At 39.2% G+C, this 27,315-nt stretch overlaps 1 protein-coding gene across 1 annotated transcript in view; it reads right to left on the reverse strand.

Annotated features, from left to right (window-relative positions):
* NUDT3 (nudix hydrolase homolog 3) overlaps positions 1-27,315 on the reverse strand; it is a 587,520-nt gene that overhangs the window by 306,654 nt on the left and 253,551 nt on the right. Inside the window, exon 12 of the mRNA XM_089374741.1 lies at positions 8,250-8,315. Within this exon, the coding sequence (XP_089230867.1) occupies positions 8,250-8,315 (66 nt within the window). The remainder of the gene's footprint in view (positions 1-8,249; positions 8,316-27,315) is intronic.

Here is a 27,315-nt window from a genome sequence, read left to right on the forward strand (position 1 = left end):
CCGAGATTAAGTCCCTAATCAACAGCTAAGATTAAAACAGACTTGATCCATTAATACCCATTAATAATTTTTATTTTCCCAAGTTTAAACTTAGGAACCCATTAAAAATATTAATTATTTTAATAACTCATCATCCAGGTGGAATTTCTCCAAACGATTTCTGGGTCTTGGAGATCTCATGTGTTCTAGCCCTTCCACAAAATTTTAGAGCTAAAGCATATCCGATGCTACCCAAAATCAACACTCCCCCTCAGCTAGGAATGTGCTCTAGTAATACTTCCCCATAGAAACATCACACTGATCCACTGCATCGGTCCTCTGTGCTACTGATGCTCGGTTGGCTGCCCTTCATCCACTGCATTGCTGCTTCATGTACTGTTGCCCATGACTCTGCCATTGTCACTACTTCATTTGTACTACAACTCCCTCTCAAAATGCTGCATCATGCTGCCCATAGCACTACCACTGCTAAGTGTAGCACTGCAACTCAGTTGCTGAAAAGTAAGCAACTGAAACTTCACCCAACACTAACATGTTGGTTAGTATGGATGCCTCGTGATGTTGAAGCTACCTCTGCTACTACTCTAGGTTGATCCTCTGTTGCTATTGCGTTGCTACAAACTGCTCTGTGCCTCTCACACTGCTACAACATCCACTGCGTTGCTTCAGACTTTGGCACTCTAGCTCTGCCACTATTGTTCCATCACACCTCGCTCCAACCGACACCCGTCATTTTTCTATTGTCGTTGAGGGCTCCCGTAGCCGTATGTGATCCAAGATTTTGGGCACCTCAAGGATCCCGGCCCCGTCATGTAGTCCTCTCAACTACAATTCCATGTCGCCCCACCTCTTCTCCATAGGCGCATGAGCACTCATGGCACAATCCTCATCCTCACCTTCCCTGTCAGCTTTCGTTGGAGTAGCCTTCGAGTCAGAAGCCTCCTCCTTACCCTTCTCGGGGGCACTGAGTGACATAGTGTCCAAGTTCCCCACACTTTGTTGAATTTTCTAAGTCTATCCGTTAGAAAATTAATCTGTATTTTGTTGGTTTATTTCTTCTACTTGTAAATTTTGAACAAGTTATAACTTATTTAAAACATTTAAATACCGAAATAAACACAATACAGTCACAACATCTACAGATCATCAGCTGAAAGAAAACAAACACACAAGTGAGACCGTTATTTTTGGACAAATGTCCCCAAAAAAACCCAATGCGGGAAAACCGGTGCAGCGATTTTGAGGGTATATTATTATGCATTATTTCCTTGAGTACAACTGGGTGCCTAACCGGCTCACCCGACAGAGAAAAATACACAGCAGCAATACCTCTATATTCGAAAACAGGTATTCAGAAAACCTGTCCCACGAAACCCTCTTTGGTGACTCTGAAGCTCAGCATTGGCCCTTCCAGCCTTTGCATCAACCCCAGGACCCTCTGCGTCAGCCCTCTTAGACACTGTGCAACATCTAGGACCCTCTGCGTCACTCCCTTTGCCTTCTGCGTGGATGACGCAGTCCCTCTAGGCTCTGTGATATCTCTGCTCGGCTCTACGTGGCCTGCTCTCGTTGTTGCTCTTGCTCTCTGCTTCTGCGCTGGTCTCTCGACACTATCTCTACCTCTCTGTCCAATACTCACTACCCCTCATTGTTGATCACTAATTAAACTTCGCTTAGCAACCCTGCTCTAGCAAAATGAATGACTGATCACTCTGGTGTATCTTCCAATTGACCCTCAAGCCTCCTCTTGTACTTTTCTCGTTGGTCCTTCAACGTCCGAGATTCAATCTCTAATCAACAGCTAAGATTAGATTTGGCTTGATCCATGACCTTTGAAACCTTCTAACCAAGTTTTATATTAATACCCATTAATATTTTATTTTTCCTAAGTTTAGACTTAGGAACTCCATTAAAAATATTAATTATTTTAATATCTCCCAAACCGAGTACAATTTGTCCAAACCATTTCTGGGTCTTGGAGATCTCATGTGTTTTTGCCTCTCCACCAATTTTCATGGCTAGAGCGCATTTGATCCTACCCCAAATCAACACACTTGAAGTATCTAAACTTGGGAATATCCTTGTTCTTTCTCTTCTGCTACCCTTGATGTCCCGATGATGCGAGAGTTGCATCCTCCTCCTCCTTCTTGACCCAGGCTCCCTTGCCGCTACTCCCTGCCTTGGTCAACCTCGTGATCTCTTCTTATCGAAGAGCTGCCCACATCTCTCAACTAGGGAGAGTCGTTCTGCCCAAGATACTTTGGAAAAATGTCTCCCAATCCTCGGTGACTGCATTCAGGGCAGTCCTGACCGTGAACTCAGGATCTGGTGTAGAAGCCACAGAAGTGAACTGATCGTGAATCCCTTGCAACCTGAGAAGGAAGGGATGGATCTCTTCTCCCTTTTGCATCTGGTATTGTCTCAGCTGATTTTCTAATAGCATCTTCCATTGGACAGAGTTGCCTGATACAAGGTGGTTAGCACCTCCCACATCTCCCTTGTTGTTTCCTTCTCAGCAATGTGTGGTACTACATGATGTTTGACCCCGTCTAGGATCATGCACATGGCCTTCACCTGGGCCTCCTCATACATCTTTAACGAATCAGCGTCGACCAAAACAGTAATTACTTTCAAGCCATAGTCCTTGATGCGATTCTTGTATAGGACTGCCAGGATCCTAGCCTTCCAAATGACAAAATTGGAAGCTCCATTCAATCTGTCCTAATCCCTCAATCCATTGACCGCCATCTCTGCTCAAAAATAGGATTGGTTCTCTTCTCCCTCTCTTGTTGTTAATCTAGCAAGACTCAAATCTGGATTACTTTGGTGCTAGAAATCCTCTAAGGAACAAGTTCCTCTAGACTCCCTCTGAATCCTGAATTCCTTCATGGAAATTCTCCGGCCAAATGTCGAATCACTCCTCTCCAATCCTCCTTTGTTGCTGCAACCTGGATCTAGATTTCTTTGGCTAGAAATCTGTCAAGGCAGTGACTTCCCCTACCTCAGTTCTATCTCCATAGACATTGTTTTACACCAATAGCAACAGTGTCCCACTGGCTCCTCAGATCGAATCTGCTTCTCAGCCTCGGTAACGAACTGTTTCGAGCCTCTCAAGCTCTGCGCTGGCCCATAGAGCTGACACAGTCACTGCGTGAGGTCCTCTCAGGTTCTGCGTCACCCTCTGCAGGCTCGAAATGCTGACACAGGCACTGCGTGAGCCTCTACGTCACTTTTCTGGCCCTGCGTCACACCTGCAGCTACTCCTTTACCTCTGAAACTGCGCTGTCACTCGGGACAGTTGCTTCTCTGCAGCAAATTCTTTCAATCTCCCGGCTAGTGTCTTCAGTCTCCTATGATCTGCAATCCTCTTATACCATCTGAAAATTTCTGAATCTACACATCAAAAATCCTACTGCAATCACTGGTTTACCATCTCCTACTTGTTTTTACATTCAACAAGTTATTTAATTATTTAAATGACGATGAAAACACTATTACAGACTACAGATACATACAGATCATGAACTGAAATAAAATGAGACAAATACACAAGGGGCACCGTTATTTTTGGACAATCGTCCCCGAAAAAACCCAATGCGGGAAAACTGGTGCAGCATATAGAGGTTTTGTATTCTTAAGCAGATTTTTGAATACAACTACGGTGCCAAATCTGTCTCACTCAACAGAGAATAAACTTGGACAACACCTTGATTAACAAACCCCACAGGTGACTGCGTTGTTCCTAGCTGGGCAACAATGGTTGGTCCAAGCTCTGCGCTAGAACTACGTCACCTCCTCTAGGATTTGCGTCACTGAGAGATCTTAGCCTCCACTGCAACACTGCAACATTGAGACCCCTTAGCCTCCACTATGTCACTCTGTCACTGCATCACTGCGACACTACGTCGGAGCTCTCCCTCTACGTTGTCTCTCCTGGTGTTGCTCTGCCTCTGCGCTATGTATTCTCAGCCTTGGACTAAAGTCCCTCTGTCGAACTGCCCCTCACTGCAACTCAAATCACCTATTCGATTTTCTCAGCAAAGCACGCCCCCAAAAAATTGAACTGAGTGATCTCTCTAGTGTATCTCCAACTGACCCTCAAGCCTCCACTTATACTTTTCTTGTTGATGAATCAACAGTCGAGATTGAGTCCCTAATTAACAGCTAAGACTAAAACAAACTTGATCATCGTCACTTAGGACTTTGTCGCCCATATTCTTATTAACAACCATTAATATTTTTATTTTCCTAAGTTTAGACTTAGGAACCCATTAAAAATATTAATTATTTTAATAATTCATCATCTGGGTGGAATTTCTCCAAACAATTTCTAGGTCTTGGAAAACTCATGTGTTCTAGACCCCTCCACAAAATTTCGGAGCTAGAGCACATCCAATGCTACCCAAAATCAACATGCTTCCTCTTAGATGATGATTTCAAGACTCTTGCTAAAGTAGATTTCTTCGATCTAAGGTTTCAGTGTGATGAAGATCTTGAGCTCTTGTTTGGTATCCTTTGTCTCGCTTTGATCCCTTTGAAACTTGATACTTGTGTATCTCCTTGATTGCATGCCCCTTCTTGACTTTGGCACCTTCGCTTGGATACCATGTTGAGAAATCTAGGGCATCAATATATACTTGATTTCTCTACATATGATAATTGCTTGTGATAGACTTTTTGCTTCTTAATTATGATCTTCTCTTCTTGAGTTATTAATGTGTACTTTTTATCGGGACAATTACCAAATCATGAACAATAAAGAAACAAGAGACACAGTATATAGGCTTGTCATCTAGGGATAAAACCTCTCACTCTCTAAGAGGAAAACCCAAATGAAATTCTTCTTATGGGTCTTCAATTCACGAATACCAAGACCATGACAATGACCCTTGACACTAGAGTCCTCCCAAGACCAAGTCACTAGCTTCCTCTCCAACGCTGCTCTTCCTCTTCTTCTTCTCGGCTTCCTTCAGAATCTCAGTCTCTTCTTGTAGATCTGCAACCCTACCACATAAAACCTAGATCTGGTTTGTTCCTTAAATGGTCTCTTCAAGAGGGAGACTCCTCTATCTTACTCGGCTTGCTTCAGCAAAGATTTCTACCGAAACAAGAATACTTCTAGGTGACTGCAATATTTGTTCTTCCCTTGCCCATTTCGGACCTGCAACCTTCGCACGTGTCGGGATATACTATGCCCAAAACAATCCTTAGTGATGTCCCTTTCCTTCGCTAGACTTCCTTTGCTTTTCGTTGGCTTAGAGACTTCTTTTAACATGTATTGCGCACTTCTTTATGGAGACTTGATTCACTGAGTTGCGTGCTTCCAAATGAGGTCGAGCACTACTATATATACTTCTTTTCCCATGTCCTTTAGGCCAACATGATCTCATGAGTAGGCCGACTTTACCTTTTTAGAATTCTCCCTTCATTGTAGGCCAGCTTGATGAGGGGTAGTGACAAGGTCTTGGAGGATGAATTTACATAGATAACTAGGACTCTTTACAATGTGTAACATGTCCTCATTACATGACAATGAATCTTTAGACTTTTATGTCCGGTGCTTCCCCTAGGCTCTGCGTCAGCCCTGCTAGCCTCAGTGCAGCTCTTGAACCCTCTACATCAGCCTTCTGCCTCTCTACGTTGGCTCTCTAGCCTTCTATGTCACCCACACAGGTCCCTCAACCTCTGCGCAGTCTCTAGTTGCCTCTGTGTGGCTCCTGCTGCCTCTGCGTCAGCCTCTTCAGTCACTGTGCTAACCCTCGGGCACTATCTCTGCCTCTCTGCTATGTACTCATTGCCCCTCGCTACAACAGATCACTTGTTCGAATTTTCTCAGCGAACCCCGCTCCAGAAAATCGAACTAACTGATCAATCTTGGTGTATCTCCAACTAACTCTCAAGCCTCCTCCTATACTTTTCCTGATGAGTCTTCTACAGCCGAGATTAAGTCTCTAATCAATGGCTAAGATTAGATTTGGCTTGATCCATGTCATTTAGAACATTCTCACCCAGTTTTATATTAATACCCATTAATATTTTAATTTTCCTAAGTTTAGACTTAGAAACTCCATTAAAAATATTAATTATTTTAATATCTCTCTAACCAGACAGAATTTCCCGAAACCATTTCTGGGTCTTGGAGATCTCATGTGCTTTAGCCTCTCCACCAATTTTCATGGCTAGAGCACATCTGATGTTACCCCAAATCAACATTCTCCTCACCAAAACCTGGCCTACTCAAGCTCCGAAGACACCTATACTCAACCCTCGAAAACAAACCTCAAACAAACCAGAAACCCTTCCCCAGAACAATGCCAAAAACCCTTCCAAAAAAAGCTACTTCAACATGGATTCACTTCAATTCTTGGCTCATTAGGTATGAACTTCATACCTGCTCCTTCGCTCTCCTCAACATAGAACCGAATGCTTGAGTCGAGTGGTTATAAATGCTCCTTCTCATGCCTATTTATAGTGCATTTGGACATTGGGTTAGAGCTGACTTATCCATTGGCCAAGCCAAATAGTGCACCTAGCCGAATGTAAATTGAATATTCAAAAAATCATTTCTCCTCAATTGTGAAGAGTTAGAAGGTGTGTCATATATCGTTGGAAAGGTCTCAGAATAAGCTTTCCAACCATATATCCTATGCTCCCATTTGAGCTAGGTAATTGGAGTAAAAATGCCTTCAAAGATAGGGTATCCAAATGGGACCTGCTTGTACTTTGGTTGGGTCATCTTGACAAAATATTTCATATCTCCTAATTCCTATGGAATTAGAGGGAGTGCCATATACCATTGGAAAGGTCTTGGAATATGCTATTTGAATATGTAACTTCCTCTTTCATTTGGACAGCCTTTGACATCAATAACAACCATTTTCAACAGACCGTCCTAGTAGTTCCCTCTTGGGTTGTCCCTGTGGATCAGGGATTTTATCGTTAAGTACAATTTTGGAGGTAACAAACAATTTTGGAGGTAACAAACGGCACAACTTCACTTCCCTTTCTTAATAAAACCTTTCCACTTGCAACCATTGTGATAAACATTTTACAATGTTTGAGATAAGTTTAAAAAAAAAATATTCACTTCCCTTTCAAATCCTTAATTCATTCTCTTTTGCTTCCCTCTACAACAGAGACATGAACTTTACCATCGATCAAGCACTCCAAGATTTACGGGGGTGAAAGTATTTAATATCGTGTTAAAATTTAAGTACAGAAGAAAGACAAAGACATAATTAAAAACAGACTTACATAAAATATGTGCTTTTATTATAATGAAATCATTTGATACAACGGGGTTGATCCCCTCTTATGTCATTTGTTAGACAGTTTGCTACCAGTACAACCTCACTACCTTCTTTAATAATATCAGATTCTCAAATTATAAGTCACCTATAAGAACACGACTTTCACATCCGATTTTGCATACTTGGAGCATTATACTCCAAGGACCAATACTAATATGGCAAGTATAAAAATATAAAGAATTATATATTTTGGGGGCTTTATAGAACCTTTGCGAGGTTCATTCTGTAAATGTAAGTTTTACCCACGATTAATTATAAGTCAAAGTTTGAATCATGATTAATTGTGAGTCCAACTCACCCAACGTAATTGAAATGCAGTGACTCAGCCCAAGTTAGAACACTCTTTGGGTGGAAAATCCAAGTCAAAGTCACGAGTTGGAGAGTATAACACGTGATTCCCCTTGCTATGCAAATAATAATAATTGATTATAAGTTGAATGATGAATTAATGTAGGTACAATGTGATATTCTTAAAATGATGAAGGGGTGGCTCACAATCAAAAATCATAAAACTTAGAGAAAAGGTAATTAGAAGAATAATCATATATTATATATAACGAGGGGTATAAATATAAGGATATAACTAGGTTATGGGTACTTAGGATATAGGTGTATTGCAGATTATAGAAAAACTAGTTCTATAAAATTTTCATTAGTAGGTTGATCTTTTGTGTGTGTGTGAATGATGATACTAACAAAATACATATAAAAGGTGGTAGAAATCTTTATGACCTTGACAAATGAAGATTTCTACTCTAAATATTCAACTACCTTAACTATACTTTGTTTTCTTAGAAGATTTAGTTCACATACACTAGACTCTGGATTTTAAAACCAAAATACATCATTTTTATCCCCTCTATATTCAATAATAACTTTTTATAAGGCCCTACATAAATCACACTTCAAAAATGTAGAAATAAATTGCTTAAAAGATACCTTGTATCCATAAAGAGTGTCTTCATATGTCTCGTAAGGTCCAATCGTAACATCAATATCAGAATCCTATTAGCAATTGTAAAACGACAAATATTAATCCACCCAAAAATTGCATACTAAATGAACATAATAGACAATCCAAACATCCAACCAAGATGAGATATAAAGTAATTAATATATGCATATTTTCAATATTTTGCATTATCCAATGCTAATTAGATTGCAAACATCGTATAGAGTTAGAATTAATGATAAAGTTTAGTTTGACAATATATCATGTGCAACGGAAGTACAAATAAATGAGCCTTGAGCCACCAAGTATATAACAAATCAAGGCAAACCACCTTTTTTATTATAACTTACAGGTACTGTTATCCCCTAACATGTAGGGGTAACTAGAGGAGATTTTTTTCACTTGCTATTTTTACCAGTCAGCAAGTCCAGACAGATGAGGACTATTGTTATGCATGGATGTTTGCTAGAGATGTTCCTTGCATTTGCTCAATAGACACTCATGATGATATGTATCTGATGGAGATTGTACCAGGCAGCGTTGTATGATATGCTTTTCCTCTCATACATGATGATGTTTCCTTTTGAATGTCGGTCATGGGACATGGTGATTATTGGTGTATTCTGTAATGTCTCATTAACACTCTAAATTGTTGTCTCTTACTAGGTCGTACTATGGTGTGATCAAAATTTGCCTCTATATAAGTGTGTTACCTTATGAGTCAATTTGTAGCGACCAAGGTAGGTGTTTCATGTCATTTTCCCAGGCCATTTTTTACGCCCCGCCATTCCACTACCATCTCGCTGTATGTTCATCATTTTCCCTTTCATGATTGACTTATCACATGTCAATGTAACAAGGTCCAAAACACAATCCCATGTATGAAAAGACTTAATGTTTCATAAAAAATGAAGCAAAGAGGAAAGAAATGGTTGAGGTTGAAGCAGTTAAAGTTATATATTGCATGCATTAGTTATGCCACCATGATATAAAGCCCAATTTTACCAAGTCCCATTCTCAAATTTAAAAAATAATAATAAATAAAAAGAGGAAAAAAGTGTTGAAAAGGCAACTAGTGTCAGTCTTCATAATGTAATAAAATGAAATTTTTATAATTGATTTATTATATTTATATTTCTTTTTGGTCAAAGCATGTTCTTCATGCTTATAGAGTCAAAGAGTTAAAAAGAATTTATTATAAGTCAAAAAGAAAAATGTATTTAAGTCCCATTTGGACTTCTGTAAAGAAAACAAAAAGAATTTTATATTGAGTCAAAGTCCACCAAAATTGTCAAGTCGGCCCTGTGAAAATTTCTAACACGAAATTCTACTGCAGTAACTAATTTATTTCTCCTACTTATTTCTCACAATAAGTTGTTTACAAAACCCTTCAGCAAACATTAAAATAAATTCTACTGCAGTTATCGCATAATAGCATAGAGAAAAATAACAGTGATATACAAGCACAAGAATCAATCACATCAACACAGTTATTTTTGCACAATTGTTCTCGAAAAAACCCAATGCAGGAAAACCGGTGCAACAAATGAGGGTTTGTTTATTATTCTTCAACAACAATCTCTTTACAAAGAATAATTTTGCAGTACATAGAGAAACCTTCAAGAAAACACCTGAGATAATTTTCCTCCTCAGTTAGGAGAAATTCTGACACCCCAGAGACCCTTTAGCCTCCACTGCGTCACCCCTACATCATCTGTGTGAGGATTGTGTCATCCCTGCGTCATATGCGTGAAGGCTACATGAAAACTCGTCCCTGTCTGCGTTGTCTTTCAGAGCTCTCCCTCTGCGTTGTCTCGCTGAGGCACTGCGTCACCTCCTCCTCAGTCCCTTACTGACGCTGAAACCCTCCTCTTCCTTCACCCTACAACTCTCCCTCTGAAATCAAAATCTTTCTCCTTGAGAATCGATTTCCCTCGAGATACTGAGTATTTGCCCGACGTGCCTCCAAATGACTCTCAAGTCTTCTCTTATGCGTTTCCTGTTGATGAATCAACGACCGACATTAAGTCTCTAATCAATGGCTAAGATTAAAATAGACTTGATCCTCGTCTCTTAGAAACTTCTCACCCATATATTTATTAATACCCATTAATATTTTTATTTTCCCAAGTTTAAACTTAGGAACCCATTAAAAATATTAATTATTTTAATAACTCCTCATCCGGGTGGAATTTCTCCAAACGATTTATCAGTCGTGTAGATCTCATGTGTTCTAGCCCCTCCACAAAATTTTAGAGCTAGAGCACATCTGATGCTACCCAAAATCAACACTCCCTCTTACTGAGGAATGTGCTCTAGCAATACTTCCCAATAGAAGTACCACACTAATCCACGGCATTGGTCCTCTGCATTGTTGATGCTCGGCCTACTGCCCCTCATCTACTACGATGTTGCAACCTATATTGTTGCCCATGACACTCCAACTATCACTACTACATCTGCCTCTGAATATGCTGCATCATGTTGCCCATAGCACTGCCACTGCTAACTACTACACTGCAACTCCCTATACTATCCGCTTCTGCTACTGAAACGGATTCTTCACCATCCCCATCCTCTCCCTGAAATAAAGAAACTTTGTTCTTCCTAGAGCCTTGGTGAGAATGTCTGCCACCTGTTCTCCTGTTGGGGTGTACTTCAACTGTACTATCCCTCGTTGGACACAGTCTCTGACGAAGTGACCCCTGATATCAATGTGCTTCGACCAATCATGAAATACTGGATTCTCAAAGAGCTTGATGCAACTCTGATTATCACACAAAACATTGGTCGCTTCCATCTTTCTCCTGAATAGATTCACAAGCAATTTCCTAAGCCATATGGCTTCGCACGGAGTTGTGCTAGCTGTCATATATTCAGCTGTAGCTGAGCTCAAAGCCACGGATTTATGTTTCCTACTACACCAGGAGGTCATTCCTGATCCAATGTTGAAACAGTACCAAGTGGTACTTTTCCGATCTACTGGACTTCCAGCCCAATCTACGTCAATGAACCCACTCAGCCTGATATCATTAACTTGGGTGTACATTAGTCCATGCTTGACTGTTCCTCGTATATATCTGAGAACATGCTTGGCTGCTACCCAGTGCACCCTCTTTGGTTCCACCATGAACTAACTGAGGGTGTTGACAACATAACAAATGTTTGGCCTGGTATTGACCAGATACATCAGGGACCTTATGAGTTGCCTATACAAGGTGGGATCAACTTCTTTATCTTCAGATGCATCAATCTTCTTCCAACTGGTGATCATTGGAGTAGCCATAGGTCTACAGTCCTGCAATCTGAACCTTTTCAAAATCTCTGTAGCGTATCTCCCTTGTCCAAGGAAAATTTCACCTTTCTACTGTCAAACTTCCAACTTCAGAAAATAATGCATCCGTCCCAAATCCTTCATGTCGAATTATGTGGCTAGGTTCTCCTTGCAATCTTTGATAAGCCTGGATGAGCCTATCAAGAAAAGATCATCCACATATAACACCAGGATTAGAGGCTCATTCTCTACAAGATAGTAGAGATTAGGATCTGCGTCACTTTTGACAAATCCCATCTTCTGCAAGTAGCCATCAATTCGACAGTACCATGCTCTAGGTACCTGGTTAAGCTCATACAAGGCTTTCTTCAACTTGCATACATGAGATTTCTTCTCATGTGTCTCAAAGCCCACTGGTTGTTCAATGTATACTTCTTCTTCTATCACCCCATTCAAGAACGTCACCTTGACATCCATCTAGTGAATCTCCCACCCCATCTAATAGAAGTATACTCGGCTACTAGGGCGAAGGTTTCTTCGTAGTTTATCCCTTCCTTCTGAGCATACCCCTTAGCCACAAACCTGGCTTTGTATTTTTCCACACTGCCATCTGCAGCGTATTTGACTTTGTAGAGCCATCTCGAACCTACAACTAACCTGCCCTGAGACCTAGGTACCACTTCCCAAACATCATTGACCATTATGGAATTGTATTCCTCCACCATAGCATCTACCCGTACTTGATGCTGAACAACCTCCTGAAAACTAGAGGTTTCTCCAACTTGAGCTACTAAGGCTTGGTATCTATCTGGTTGTCTCTACTCCCTTTTCTCATTCTTGGGCGCACCGACGAAATCCTCTACATCTCGTAGTATTTGTTGAAGTTCCCGACTTGTTCTCCCACTGGTAGTGGGTATATCTATCTACTCCTCTTCCTAAGGCTCCACCTGTTGTGATATCTTTGGATTTTTTCCCTTAGGAGAAATACTGGTGCTACTTTCTACTGGTCAAAGTGGTTGGACCAACAAATCATCCTTTGACTGCTCTTCAGAAAGAATTTCTCGGGATTTCCTGAAAGCTCTGTCCTCCATGAACTTTACATCCCATTGAATTACGATCTTCCTATTTCTCGGAAGATAGACTCTATATGCCTTAGCATTCTCGCTATATCCCACAAGATATCCTTTCTCCATAGTCTGATCCAATTTCTTCCTCTTTTCTTCAGGTATATGGCAATATGCCAAACTCCCAAATATCTTGAAATGACTCACTTCGGGCTTCTTACCGGTGAAGACACTCTCCGGAGTAATCTTACCTAATGCCCTGTGAGGAGTCCTATTCTGGACATAAATGGTTGTGTTGCATGCTTCTGCCCATAGAAACTTGGGCATATCCTAATCATACAACATTGCCCTGGCTGCTTCAACAATAGTCCTGTTCTTCCTTTCTACTACTCCATTCTGCTCCGGATTATAGGGAGTTGTCCACTCTCTTCTGATGCCTTCCCTTGCACAAAAATCAGTTAAGTCCTTGTCGATGTATTCTCCACCATTGCCTGAGCGCAATATCTTTATTTTCTTTCCTGTCAGATTCTCAACTAGAGCCTTGAACTATTTGAATCGGCCAAAAATCTCATCCTTGGTTTTTAGAAAGTAGATCTAAGTCTTTCTGGAATGGTCATCAATGAAGGTGACGAAGTATTCGGCACCACTAAGAGATCTTGTGGACATGGGTCCACAGATATCTGAGTGTATCAATCCCAGAACACTCTTAGCCCTATTGTTGCTTCTGGAAAATGCAGCTTTGGCGTACTTGCCTAGTACACATCCTCTGCATATATCATCTCATTTGATACTCAATTTTGGAACTCTTGATACTGTTCTCCAGAGAATTCTTGGAGCCCCATGGTGTAAGTGTCCCATCCTCCTGTGTCATAGTTCATTCAAATATTTTTCCCCACTATTGTTTATCAGTGCCATTGGAGATTCTAGTTGTAATCTATACAGTCTATTACTTCTGACTCCAATCTGGGCCTTCTTTTTCCAACTCGGGTGTTTGACATATAATTTCTCCTTAATAAAGAAAACATCATAGCCTTTGTTTTGAAGCTAAGATACAAAGAGTAAGTTCATCCCTAATCCCAACACATGCAGCGCATTGGTTGCTCGAAGCCGATCCCCTACTTTTGTTTGAAATACTACAGTACCTCTTCCTATCTAGGTACATTTTGACTTATTTCCCATGGTGATCTGGAAGTTCATCCTTTCTTCCTGATAATTCAAAAAAAACATTCTTGTATTCCTATCATGTGCCAGGAAGCTCCACTATCTATATACCTGTAGTGTCCCTTCTTGGTGAGATAGCTTTGATGACACTTAGAGAGGGTGATTTTGATATAATAATATAATTTTATGCATGAGAAACTTATGTACATGCTTATATGCTATAGACCTGGTTTTGGTCACCTAGTTGTTGTGTTCTTGGGATAATATCTATAGTTGTGTGTATAAGAATTGATTTTGGTTAAGAGCATATTATCGATCTTTTCTCTTTTGGTATCTTAGTTTGGCAATATATGTATAACATGGATGTTGATTCAAGATTGAGACACATAGATCCATGGATGATCATGGTTATGCGAAACATATGGTTAATTATGATTTATGGATGATGCATGATTTATATGATTATATATGTTTAATCTTGTAATGAGCAAGATGTGGCAGGGGACATAGTTATTTGCAAACAAGGATACACAAATTATAAATAACTGTGGAAGTCATGATACGTGATTTTTATTATTTTATATGCTTAATATTGTATTGAGCAGGATGTGATATAGAACGTGGTTTTTTTCAAACAAGGATGTTCAAATTTTAAATGGTTACGGAAATCATTTCTCTAAAACCAAAATGGTTGTGGAAGTCATGCACAATCTTTGGTAAAATGTAAATAAGTTAATTATGAAATTCATTGATTCGTATGATCTATGAGATTGTGATGTGTGCAAGTCTTGGAATAAGGCCTTACCAAAGAACCATTAGATGGGTATGAGCTCATAATCAATACCTTAAGGTGAAATGTGGAGTTTCAAAGCAGAGTAGATGAGAAGCCATGGAAATTAGGGCACGAAGTTCTAAAGCCATGAAAGATAAAGATGTGGAGTCTTGTATCTATAATAAAATGTTTAGGGCGCGAAATCCTGAATATTTAAAAAAATCAAGGTGTGGAATCTTATATATCTAGAGTAGATCAAGGCGTGAAGTCCTCAATCTATTAAGGCACGAAGATGCATGCAATAGGGGTGCGGAATCGCTATTCTCCAGAAGAAAAATACCACTCATGGGAAGCTTAGAGATGAATTTCCTATATAAACCTCTTTTCTAACAATCCTAGAGTGACTTTGTAAAAAAAGTAATGTCTAGCATCTCAAGCATGACTTTCCAAAAATAGTATATCACCTTGCATAAATTGGCAATCAAGTAAAGTTGAAGGAAAATCACTTAACTTATCATTAATCAATCTTAATAGTTCAATCTCGACATAATCCTTAATATTATTAATATTATTAATATTATTATTATCTTTTATGAGACTATGATATTATTATTTAAACGGAATTACAAGTCACTTTCATCTCCTCAATCACTTCACACTTCTCTCCTGGATGACTCTCATGGCTCTATATAAATCTCTCTCTTTTAATAATACATTACACTCTATTTTATGCACTCATCAAAGAATGGCATATTCCTCTTACACTCATTAAAGACATGTCATAAAAGATTCCTCTTACGCTCTCTTTAATGCATAAGTTACACTCTCCTTAACTAAGGCATGCATACATCTCCTTAATGGCATGAGTTACACTCCTCTAAATATGTGTCTCATGTATTCTCACTTAGGGGGAGAGGGAGGTGCATTGTGATACCAAGAGTTGGAGAGATTTGAAAAATATTATGAGAGTGAGAGACTTGGAGAGTAGCCAATTGCTTTCGAAATGATTTTGAAATTCCTAAACTAAATTACTATGTAGCTCTACCTGGTGGAGCTGACCATGAGTGGTGTTGGGAGGAAGTGAAACTTATCTTCCTCAGCTTGCCTTGGATATCTCTCTACTGCTATATTTTGGTACTGTTTGTGAGCTCTTACAGCTCAGGGGTTCCAGGGGGAGAAGTTCTCCCTGGATATGGTTGGGTGGAAAACCGGATGGTTCAAATGAGTTGGTTAAAAGATCAATGATGGATCATATTCTTAGCGATTAGAATTGAATATCTCTTCAGGTATAATTTTTATTGTCCTAAAATTATAGTATAGATTTAGCATAAAATAAAAGTAGAAATTTAAATTATTGTAAGTATCTAATTTTTGTTTAAGCTTATGTTATTTGGAATTTTATTGGATAGTTGAAAATGAAGACTAAGAGTGGTCTATATCAATGGATGTTTAGATCTCAATATGTTATGGAATTATTATTGATGTAGTCTATTGTACTAACATTGGTATTGTAGCATTTGAGAAAGGAAAGACAAATATCGCTGAAGGTAATGGCAATAAAGAAATTCCAAAGGACTTGGGTAAGAGTTCACGAGTTATGGTTTTGTTTCATGTAATTGGAGACATGTTTTAGAAAGGGTTTCAAGATATTTTGCAAAGTGTTTGAAAAAATCCATGAATGAGAAATGCTATTATTATTTTTATCATTATGCATGAATAAGTGTTAACTTGAAGCCTACCAGAACAAGAAATGGATGCACACCTAAAATATACCAGGAGGATTCACTAGATCAGTTGAAATAGAAACGTTAAAAAAACAAGATGGAAGACAAGAATTTTAAAGAGAATCATTGAGGTAATTTTCAATCATTATGTATTGCAATAGTTCAAGATACTTGCCATGGATTTGTAGGAATGATTGAATGAAAATAATGTTTGATGAATCTCAAAGCCCTTCAATTCACTTATAGTGAATGAAATGATTTTGAAAGGCATTTAGACAATACATAAGTAATTATAATTTAATTATAGGTTGTTATTTGTTTTTCATAGTTGTAGATTCAAGCTTGCATGTCATCTGTTTAACAAAAATTGAAAATGAAATTCCTAGAGTCAACATATTTGCTAGGTTTTAAAAATGCATCTATGCATGGTTTCGTACCGATTCCGGACAACATCAGGGGGTATCCGTGCCAAAAGGCCCAGTAACCCCCAATTTGATTCCAAAAAACACTTTTCAAAACCCAGATCATAAATCTGGGCGATTTTGCAGAATGTTGTTGCCAACTTTGTGCGCCTGTTGTCAAGTTTTGGGTGAAAGAATAAGATGATTTAGTCATTGTTTTAAAATTTTGTCATTTGAAGAATTAATATATAAATTTTATGAGCTAAATAGGTTGAGAGAGAATCTTATATTCATGTCAAATTTCCTTAAGAGATTGTGGCTTCCAAGTGATTGACAAAATGCCTCAATGGCAGTAGATTGCATGTTTGCAAAGTTTTTGTTAAAAGGCCTCAATGGTTGTAGTTTGCATGCTTGCAAAGTGTATGTCAAAAGGCCTCAATGGTTGTAGGTTGTAAATTGCATGCTTGCCAAGTGTTTGTCAAAACTTCAATGGATGTAGTTTTTCTGCATACAAATTGTTAGAGTAAATCTCCTACTTATTGTAGCTTTTATGCACTAGAAAATTTATGAATAGATTATTTAATGGATGTAGCTTCCTATGTCTGCAAATTTTTGTATGAATGTGAAACTAAATTTAATAAGTTGTTGAAGTGTGAATAGAGAATAAGGCAGGGGTTACTTTTATTATCCAAAGTTTCATTTAAAAAAATGGTTGTTGTTGGAAACAATTTTACAGTGACTAATTTTGTAGGAATTTGTGCAAATGAGCATAATAAGTTTCATATGAGCTGCATGTATTCATGGGTGCATTCTTGTGCTTCAATCACTGTATAAAACAACTATTTGTGCCCAATTTATGCAGGTCCATTGTTTTACTTGACACATTTTGAAGAATAATATGCTTTTGAATTGGTAACATTAATTTCTCTTGCTGCAACATTCATTATACAATTCTCACGATTGAAGCATTAGCTTAATAATTGGGATTGGGAATTTTAATTGATGAATTTGGAAATTTTGTTGGGTTAATATATTTTGTGATATTAAGGGAAAGTTATGCCCGACTTCTTATGTTATATTCTTACATTGAAATAGTTGAAGGAACATGATTACAAGATAGCTAAGTTAGTCATATATGAGTAAAACAAACAAAACAAATTGAGTAATAGTATTCAATGTTACCTTTACTTCTCTATACTATTGATGATTGGTAAGGTGGGACCTTGCAATACCAAACCTTAGAGGAGGCATAACTCGCTAAGCAAGCGACTTCTTCTTCCAGTCTGAAAGCTAACATAGAATAATCATGATCCATGTTCCTCGTGCTCTCTTCTCCCTCTGGAGATCTGCGTGGGTCTTTCTAAGTTGTGTTGAAGTTTCTAAGCTTACTTAGTTTAGAAACCCTTCATGCACTTTTTTTGATTTATTCCTACCTAATTGTTAATTTTTTCTTTAACAAGTTATTTACAAAGTAAATACTGAAAATAAACACCAGTGCATGCTCAACATATTACAGATCAGCAACTAAGAGAAACAAGAACAGTGTTGCGGGGGAGCGCTCCCCCCCCCCTCGCTCCCGCTCCCAATCCGTGCTCTGGACAGGAGCGGCTTGGGAGTGGGTCAGGAGCGTGCTCCCGATAAAAAAATTTGCGCTCCCTACCAATTTCGGGAGCGACATCAGGAGCATCGCTCCCGGAGCGAATCAACCGACGCCAGGAGCGATCCGGGTGGAAAAAAAGCCACGGACGCGAAAAAAATACAATTTAAAAAATAAATAAATAAAATAAAATAAAATAAAAATTGTTTTAAAAACTCAATGGGGCAAACAAACATTTCATTATCATTTGAATGAGAGCAAGAGCAAAGGAGAGCAAGAGCAAAGGAGCGAGGAGAAGCGAGGAGCAAGTGCCGAGGAGCGAGGAACAAGCCTGCAAAGAGGTAAGTAACTTAGTAATTTAGTTAGTTTAGTTAGTTTAATTTAGTTAGGTAGTAATTTAGGTAGTTTAATTTAGTTTATTAACTATATTTAGTAAAAAAATCATGAATCTAAATTAAATTAATAGATTAAATTTATTAAATTAATTAATCTAAATTAATTAAATTAATTTGCAGATTCAAAAGCCTACAAATATCAAACATCATGGACCTGGCTATATTTCTTGGGATTTTCCTCTTCTTGGTCCCTTTTATGGTTATTATGGTGCTGCAGAGTAGGAAACGAAGGGGCCAAAATGAAGAGGGGGATGAAGAAGCTGAAGAAAGTGGATTTGATGAAAACCCCAGTGAGGAGGAGCTGGAGGAGGGCGAACATGACTCTCAAAAAACTAAACAAGACCAAACCCCATTGTGGAATTATGTTAACAGGCCTAAAGCAGGGAAAGGGGGTGTAACCACTAAATTTCATTGTCCCCATTGCAACAATGATAACACAAGTTCATACACTCGTGCCAGAAAACACCTCTGCTAGAAAAGGCCATGGGATGGAGACAAACAAATAGGAATCAAAACTTGTCCAGCGGTGTCAGCAGCGAATAGAGCCAAATACATAAGGGAAGAGGAGGAAGCCCAATACAAATCAAAAAAATCAAGGGGTTTCTTTGAACCAAGCTCACAATCACAAGCACAAAGAACTCCTTCAGCATCCTCCCAAGGCAGTGGATATGGAGGCACTGGGTTATCAGGTTTAAGGCGTAGAACCATATCAGATTTCCTTGATGAGGGATGTAGGAATGATGTGGATTCAAAGGTTTACAGGTTTCTCTATGCATGTGGGATACCATTCAATGTTCTTCGCTCACCTTATTGGCGCGAAATGGTTTCTGCCATAAATGATGCCCCTAAAGGATACAAGAGCCCTGGGTATGACAAGGCAAGAACCGTTGGACTTGATCATGAAAAAGCAAAAATATCACATTCTTTGAATAGAATGACAAGTTCTTGGACTGACCATGGGGTGTCCATTGTATCTGATGGATGGACAAATGTAAAAGGCAAGCCATTGATAAGTGTTCTTGTTGTGTCTGTTAGTGGTGCCATCTTTCTAACTGCACATGATTACTCAAACAAGTTCAGGACTGGCATCAACATTGCAAAAGCATTACTCGAAACAATTGACCGTATTGGGCCATCCAAGTCATCACTAATAATGCTCCTAATTGTAAGGCAGTGGGAGCAATTATTGAGGATAAATACCCCAACATATTTTGGTCTGGATGTTCGGTTCACACATTGAACCTTCTAATGCATGATGTTGTCAAGAACAAAAATGCACAATACCAATGGATTGGTGATTTGTACAAAAAAGGCAAACAAATGATAAAATTTATTACAAATCATAGCAATACCCATGTCCTTTTCTGCAATCACTCGAGATTGGAGTTGTTGAAGATTGCGAAGACCAGATTTGGTAGCTATTACCTCACCTTCAGGCGCCTTTTGAAGGTAAGAGAGTCATTGTCTAGCATGGTATAAGTCCACATTGGCAGGTATTAAAGGAAAGGGCTACAAATGCAGCTGACATGGAAGGTTTTGAACTGGTGGAGGAGGCCGCTCTTGATGGTCAGTTTTGGACAAGTGTGAGGCAAGTATTGGATTTCACCAAGCCCATTTATCACATGATTCGGTTTGCAGATACAGATAAACCAGTGATTGGCGAGGTGTATGAGCAAATGGATACCATGTTGGGGCAAATAAAAGATATTGTTCATAACAGAGATCCCAACTTGTACAAACTGATTCATGATTGTGTGTGTGAAGGGTGGAATAGACTTAATCTTCCACTACATTGCTTGGCATATATCCTTACGCCAAAATACTACTCTACATCTTGGTTGGGACAACCTGCACGGGGGGTGGGATTAGGACCAAACCCCATTTAGATGCAGAGGTAACTAGTGGATATTTGCAAGCATTAGAAAAGTTGATACCTGATAGGGAGGAATGTGCAGTTGTGCGCCTTGAAATAGGCAAATACTTCAGTGGCACTAATTTGTTTGGTACCTTCCATGCAATGGAAGACAGAGACAGATTTGATGCTCTCACATGGTGGGAAACATATGGCGGCCATGGAATTTTGCCAAAATTGGCAAAAAAAGTTCTATCACAGGTCGTGAATACTTCTTCTGCAGAGAGGTGTTGGAGCACCTACAGCTTCATACACAATGTGAAAAGAAACAGACTCAATGAAAACCGAGCAAAAAGCTTGGATTATGTAAACTACAACTTGAGGTTGTTGAGTCATTACTGTGATCGGGCTTATGAGGATCCCACATATAAAATTTGGGACAATCACCCACAGGATGACAATTTGGAGAATGGTATAGTGCATCTTGAAGAACTGGAAGAGGAACTTATAAGGGATGAAGATGAAGCAGCTGCAGCTGCAGCAGCCATGCCACCACCACCTCCACCATCCAGTAGCAGTGCTCGAGGTCCGAGTCTTGTTCCTTTGCTATCAGCACCTCCATCTACACCCTCACGTGGAGGGCATCTGCCTTCTAGTTTTGGTCGTCGGTCTGTGCGGGAGACTCCTAGAAGACCACCACGACCTACTTATACTCCTGGAGACTCTCGTCGCAAGGGCCACATGTAGATTTACAGTTTACTTGTCTTTTCTAGTTTCTATTAGTTTTCATAACTGTTAAGTCTTGAGTCCTTGACTCTTGACTCTTGACTCTTTCATATTGTTGTCGCGCGGATTGACACGACAACGCTCAGACCGGGGGCTGTCACTCTGATCCCCGGTCTCTCCGTTTAAGCCTGTCTCCCACGGCTAAGGGGGGTAGACCCTGAGGAAAGATGAAGGCCAACTGCCAGACAGTTGGGCCAGGAGACGAAAAGCACTAAAATGACTTGACGAATTGAGCAGACCAGTGCCTTAAAAGATCTAAATGATTACTAGCTAGATGATCGAAGAACATGAACCACGACCAGCAATCATCAGGAAAAGAGAGCAATGCTTTAAATATTCAGTAAAACCACAACGCTTTTCAAGCAACGATATCCAGCAAACCTAAAGACACAAATTGCTTCAAGCGACAGGGAAACCAGATATCAATTTCGTGCTCAAATCTCAGCGTGAAAGATATAGCATGCATAAAAAGGGCTGAAACTTGGCAAAAGAAATTTTCCAAAATTTTTTTTTTTTTTTTTTTTTTTTTTTAAAAGGAAAATTTCTAACTAAAAAATATAAAAAAAATAAAAAATTTAAATCTAAATCTAAATTTTTTTTTTTTTTTTTTTTTTAAAGCTCTAACTTAAAAAAAAAAAAAAAAGAAGAAAGTTTTAAACTAAAATTTAAAAAAAAAAAAATGTGAACAAACTAACCTATGTTTTTTTTTTTGTTTTCTTTTTATATGCAATAAAATGAAACTATATAAAGAAAAAAAAATCAAAATCTAAATACGAAAATTTTAAACTACATGAAAATTTAAATAAATAAAAAAAAAAAAAAAAAATCTAAACTACACTAACATAACAACTACAAACTATACGTAAATTAAAAAAATTAAACTAACCTAAAACTAACCTACGCTAACCCTACGACTGTGCTAAAGACAGCACCCAAACACATTCGGAAACACAACGAGAACTGAACCGACCAAAACGCAATGGCAGAGATACGACTCTCGGTCTTTCGACGGCAAAGGAAAACGCGCAGGGGAAAAACGCTGTGATATCGTACTGGCCCGGGCAGCACTAGACCGAATCAACGCCACTATACACGCATTTGCTGAGAGATATCAAGACGCAGATGGAGGCTAGATGGTTTGCAGGTACGCGGGACGGAGGAGAAGCAACAGCAGTTGAAATGCTGAGCGCGTGAACCAGAATCGTGACCCCAGCAAACAAATCGTAACCCAGGCAAACACGTTTAAATGAAGACAGGCCGCAAAGGAAATTTTCAGTTTATCTGTGCAGGTCGAATGAAGCAAGGCTCGATGGAGGTGCTACCACATGCGTGAGGGGATACCTGGGCCAGCTACAGCAAACTAAAGAAATCGAAAAGGGATTGCAGGCACGTGAGCGGCTTTTCTTTTGTTTTTGAACCGATGCTGGAGAGCGGCTATGCCCACACGACAAGCTTAACCAACAGACTATGCAGAGGGATACGCTAACACTGATAGACACCGACGGCGATTGAAAGAAAGGTCGATTTCAGTTTGTGAAGATGGCAGCAATGCCCAACAGAGAGAAATGGCGTGAAATCTGAAACGATGGGGACGAAATCACTATGCTGGGGCAAAAAGAAAGATCACACAGCTGACAGGAAGGCGTTTTGATGGCATGCACAGGATTTTGATGCCCACATATGCACAGATAATGGCGGCAATGGAAATATAATGCATTAACATCAAGCTGGAACTCACACAATCATTCTATATTCATTGACAGAGGCTACAGCAGTAAAGAAACGATGGAACCTGGCATACAAGACAGCGCAGTAGACTTCAATACAATGACCAGCTCCTTGTACGATATCCGTAGTGTGGTTTACTGGTGTTGTCCCCTTCAAAATTCAGTGTTTAACCCCTGCTACAGCCACACAACGATATATGCGAGAGTTAAAGTGAGACCCTTCAAAACTAACCTCAAATCAAAATTTTAAAGCTCTGGAACAGCCAGATTTAACCATAATGACAGTAATGTTCTTGAAATATCAGAAGTAAATTCACTGTGAACTTCACTGTAAATCAGAAAAATTTCTCAATGTAAAACATGCAATAAACTTTAACAGATTAACCCGGGGCACAATCAGCTGGGCTCTGCACAGAACAGCCTGTGGGAGTCGGCTGGTTCAGCCCAGAACTTCCCCAAACGCCCACAAATAACCTTCACCCTAAAGTTTCCTGCACACCTCAAGAAAACATCAGCAAACAAGGGCAAGAGATGCTGCTAGATTTCAGAAGAAAATGGAGATACCTGCCATTTTCCAGAAACCCTACAGCATTCAGACCCTAGCACGTGAGCAAGATACCTGTGCTCACAATGCTCTAAAAAAAATCAGCTATTTTAACTGTTGAAAAACTGAAATATGCAGAAATTCAAACACCTCACAGCAGTTCCAGAGAGTAACACCAGCCAGTTTGAAACCCCAAAGTCTTTTTATTAATCAGAAATCAGTTTACAAGAGAGCTTTCAGTACAGACTCACAGATCAGATAAACCTGAAAATGACCTCCTAAGACCCTACATAAAGGAAATGATCCCAACGGCTAGTTTTGGGTGATCCACAAAAATATTATTATTTTATTGCTTAGGGTTTTTGCTTCATGCTTTTTTATTTTTTTATTATTTTTTATTTTTCAAAATTTTTTTTTAAATTTTTTAAATTTTTTATTTTTTTTATTTTTTATTATATATGAGTTTATTATTTTTATTCATTAAAAAAAAAAAATATTTTAAATTTGTTTTAAGAGGGATCATCAAACCCAGCCGTTGGAACCATCACCTAGCACCTAGGACCTAGGACTCATGAGGGGATTTACAACATTTTCAACCCTCAAGGCACATTTCATCATGATTTTTACAATTTTTACAATTTACATCTCAAAGGGATGAATCCACTTTAACATAGACCCTCATAGACCACCCAGATCTGCGACACAACTATAATCTAGCAGAGTAACACGCTAGGATTCTCCTAAAGTCCTAATAACGAAATGCATCCCGGCTTTGGGGTTGGGTTTGAAGGAAAACTCTGCCGATCCATGGATCGGTGAGACTAAAAACCTCCCGGGACGCAGATCGTCATTAGAAAGTTAGGTCCACCTAGGCAACTTTACATACATGACTCTGATCTGCTTAGATTATTTACATTTCAAACATGCAGACTGGGTTTACAACAAAAAAGATCAAGCTGTCGATGACTGTAGGCTGGCACGGCCATGTCGCTCAGGAGCTATCCTTCTCTGCCAACAGGAAGGAGGTGTACTGCAGGGGTAGTTGACCAGTAGTGGTCAACATCTGGCTCTACTTGGGGACACGTTGCTGCACTGGTAGGAATGTGAGAATCCAGAATCTGCATCCATACAATACACAAATAAAAATAAGTAGCGTCCATTCCCAGATCATCATATGCATTAAGTACAGGAAAAATAAAAGCTCTTCATTTATTGACTAACTAATAACATGAAAAGTAAATCTAATCCTAAAAAACAGAAATAAAATGCTGAAAAGACAAGGAGTAGGGATAGAAATACAATACAAAAGATGCCCCATGGCATCAGATATCATCTCTGAAGAACAGCTTGAGCATTTGGCCGTTCGCTGGTAGGTGAAGTGGTTCACCATCCAATCTGCTCAAGTGGAATGAGTTTGGTCCAGCTATGTCTCTAATGACGTACGGTCCCAACCACAAGCTGTCAAATTTTTTATGCTTTCCTGGTTTTTCATTTTTGCGATCCCAAAGTAAAACCATATCTCCAACCTGCAAAGATCTAGATCTAGAGCATTTATCAAAGCTTTTCTTAATGTTAGATTGATTTTTGCATATATTTTCAAAAGCTGTCCGACGTGTCTCATCTAATTCCACAATCTGATCTATCCTATTTTGAACAACATCTTTATCAGTGGAAAAATTTTGGAGGAGCTGATAGGCTGGCAATTTTAGGTGCACAGGTAAGGTAACATCCAAGCCATAAACCAATTCAAAGGGAGATTTACCAGTAGACTTCTTCTTAGTAATTCTGTCTGCCCACAAAGCATACTTGATTTTGCTGTCCCAAGACTTCTTGTTATCTCCTACTATTTTCTTGATAATGGTTATTAGATTTTTATTACTTGATTCAGCCAAACCATTACCCTGAGGATAGTAATTCGACGAATGAGATAAGACAATGCCATATTTGAAACAGAAAGATGCAAACTCTGAGGAACTAAAAGCCTTGGCATTGTCCGTAGTGATTTTAGCGGGGACACCAAATCTAGTAATGATGTTATTCTCAATGAAATCCATAATCACCTTTTCAGTGGCATTCTTAGCAGGAATGGCTTCTACCCATTTAGTGAAGTAGTCAGTAGCAGTCAAAATCCAAGAGTAGCCATTGCTAGAATTTTCATGGAACTTCCCTATGAAGTCCAGACCCCAATGCTGAAAAGGTGCCTCTACAATAACAGGCTGCAGAGGAAGGGCAGCAAGCTTCTGTTTCCCAGTGAACAGTTGACAGGCTTGACAAGATCTAACAAACTTGTGAACATCAGAAAAAATCGAAGGCCAATAATAGCCAGCTCTCAGGATTTTGTGGGCAGTAGTTCTAGCGGCATAATGACCACCACAAAATCCTGAATGAAATTCGGAGATTAATCTTTTGGACTCAACATCGTCAACACACCTAAGCACTATGCCCTCTGGATTTCTCCATCCGAGGCCATCCTTCATAAGGCAGTACTTAGTGGCTTTTAGTCTAAGAGCCCTTCTTCTATGAGCGACTAAGTGGTTAGGACAAGCAAGATTTGTTAAGTAGTAAATTATGTCCTGATACCATTCATGCTCAGCTAACCTTCTTAATTCTGGTGAAGAAAGATCGTCAAGGCAGAACAAACCAAGAGTCTTTTCATTACTTTCAGTTAACATTTGAGCTAATCCTTGGCCTTTGATCAGCTTGGTGGGTTTAATTTCTAAATCATACTCCTGTATCTTAGTAACCCACCTAGCACGAGTCCCTAAGCAATCAGTTTGAGTTAATATGTCCTTAACAGCTGAATGTGGGATGAAAGCAACGATCTTAGAATAACCCACATAAGTTTTAAAATGCTTGAGAGACTTGACCAGGGCATAGGCCTGCTTCTCCATGGTATTGTACTTCAACTCAGAGTTTTGAAGTGCTCTACTCATGAAAGCAATAGGCTGCTCGTGACCCTCTCTATTCTTTTGAAGTAAGACACCGGCAATGGTGTCCTCAGAAGCGAAAGAAAAAATCATGAAATCTTTGGAGTAATCAGGACTAACAAGGACAGGGGCCTTCGCGATAGCAGACTTGATTTCTTGGAAAGCCCTTTTGCCCTCTTCTTGCCAGACAAATTTAACATCCTTCTTCAGAAGACTTTGAATGGGCTTAGCTATTTCTGCATAATTCGGGATAAATCTTCTAATAAAATTTATCTTTCCAAGGAAAGACTGAAGGGACTTGAGGTTATGCGGGAGAGGAATCTTTTGAATTGCTTCAACTCGTTCAGGATCGACCCTGACTCCTTCCTTAGAGATGATATGACCCAGAAGTTTCCCTTCAGTTACCCCAAAGACAGATTTAGCCGGATTCAAAGAAATTCCATATTCTCTACATCTATCGAAAACTTGCCTAAGATGATCTATATGACTGATACCATCTTTAGAGAAAACAGTAAGATCATCTTGATATATTTCGATAATTTTCCCGATCAATCCTTTGAAGGCATAGTCCATGGCCCTCTGGAAAGTAGCTCCAGCGTTTGTTAACCCAAATGGCATTCTGATGTATTCAAAAGTGCCCCATGGTGTTGTGAACGTGGTCTTGTGTCGATCTTCCTTTTTAACCCAAACTTGATTATACCCAGAAAAACCGTCTAGCAATGACATCATTCCAGACCCAGTTACTCTTTGCAACAAAGTTTCCATTTTCGGCAAAGGGTAATTATCCTTCTTGCACGCTAGATTAAGGTTTCTAAAATCGACACAAAGT

The sequence above is a fragment of the Pinus tabuliformis genome, chromosome 8 (assembly GCF_031772625.1).
Source record: "Pinus tabuliformis cultivar Carrire ecotype Pingquan chromosome 8, CPIR1, whole genome shotgun sequence".
In the NCBI taxonomy this organism is placed as follows: domain Eukaryota; kingdom Viridiplantae; phylum Streptophyta; class Pinopsida; order Pinales; family Pinaceae; genus Pinus; species Pinus tabuliformis.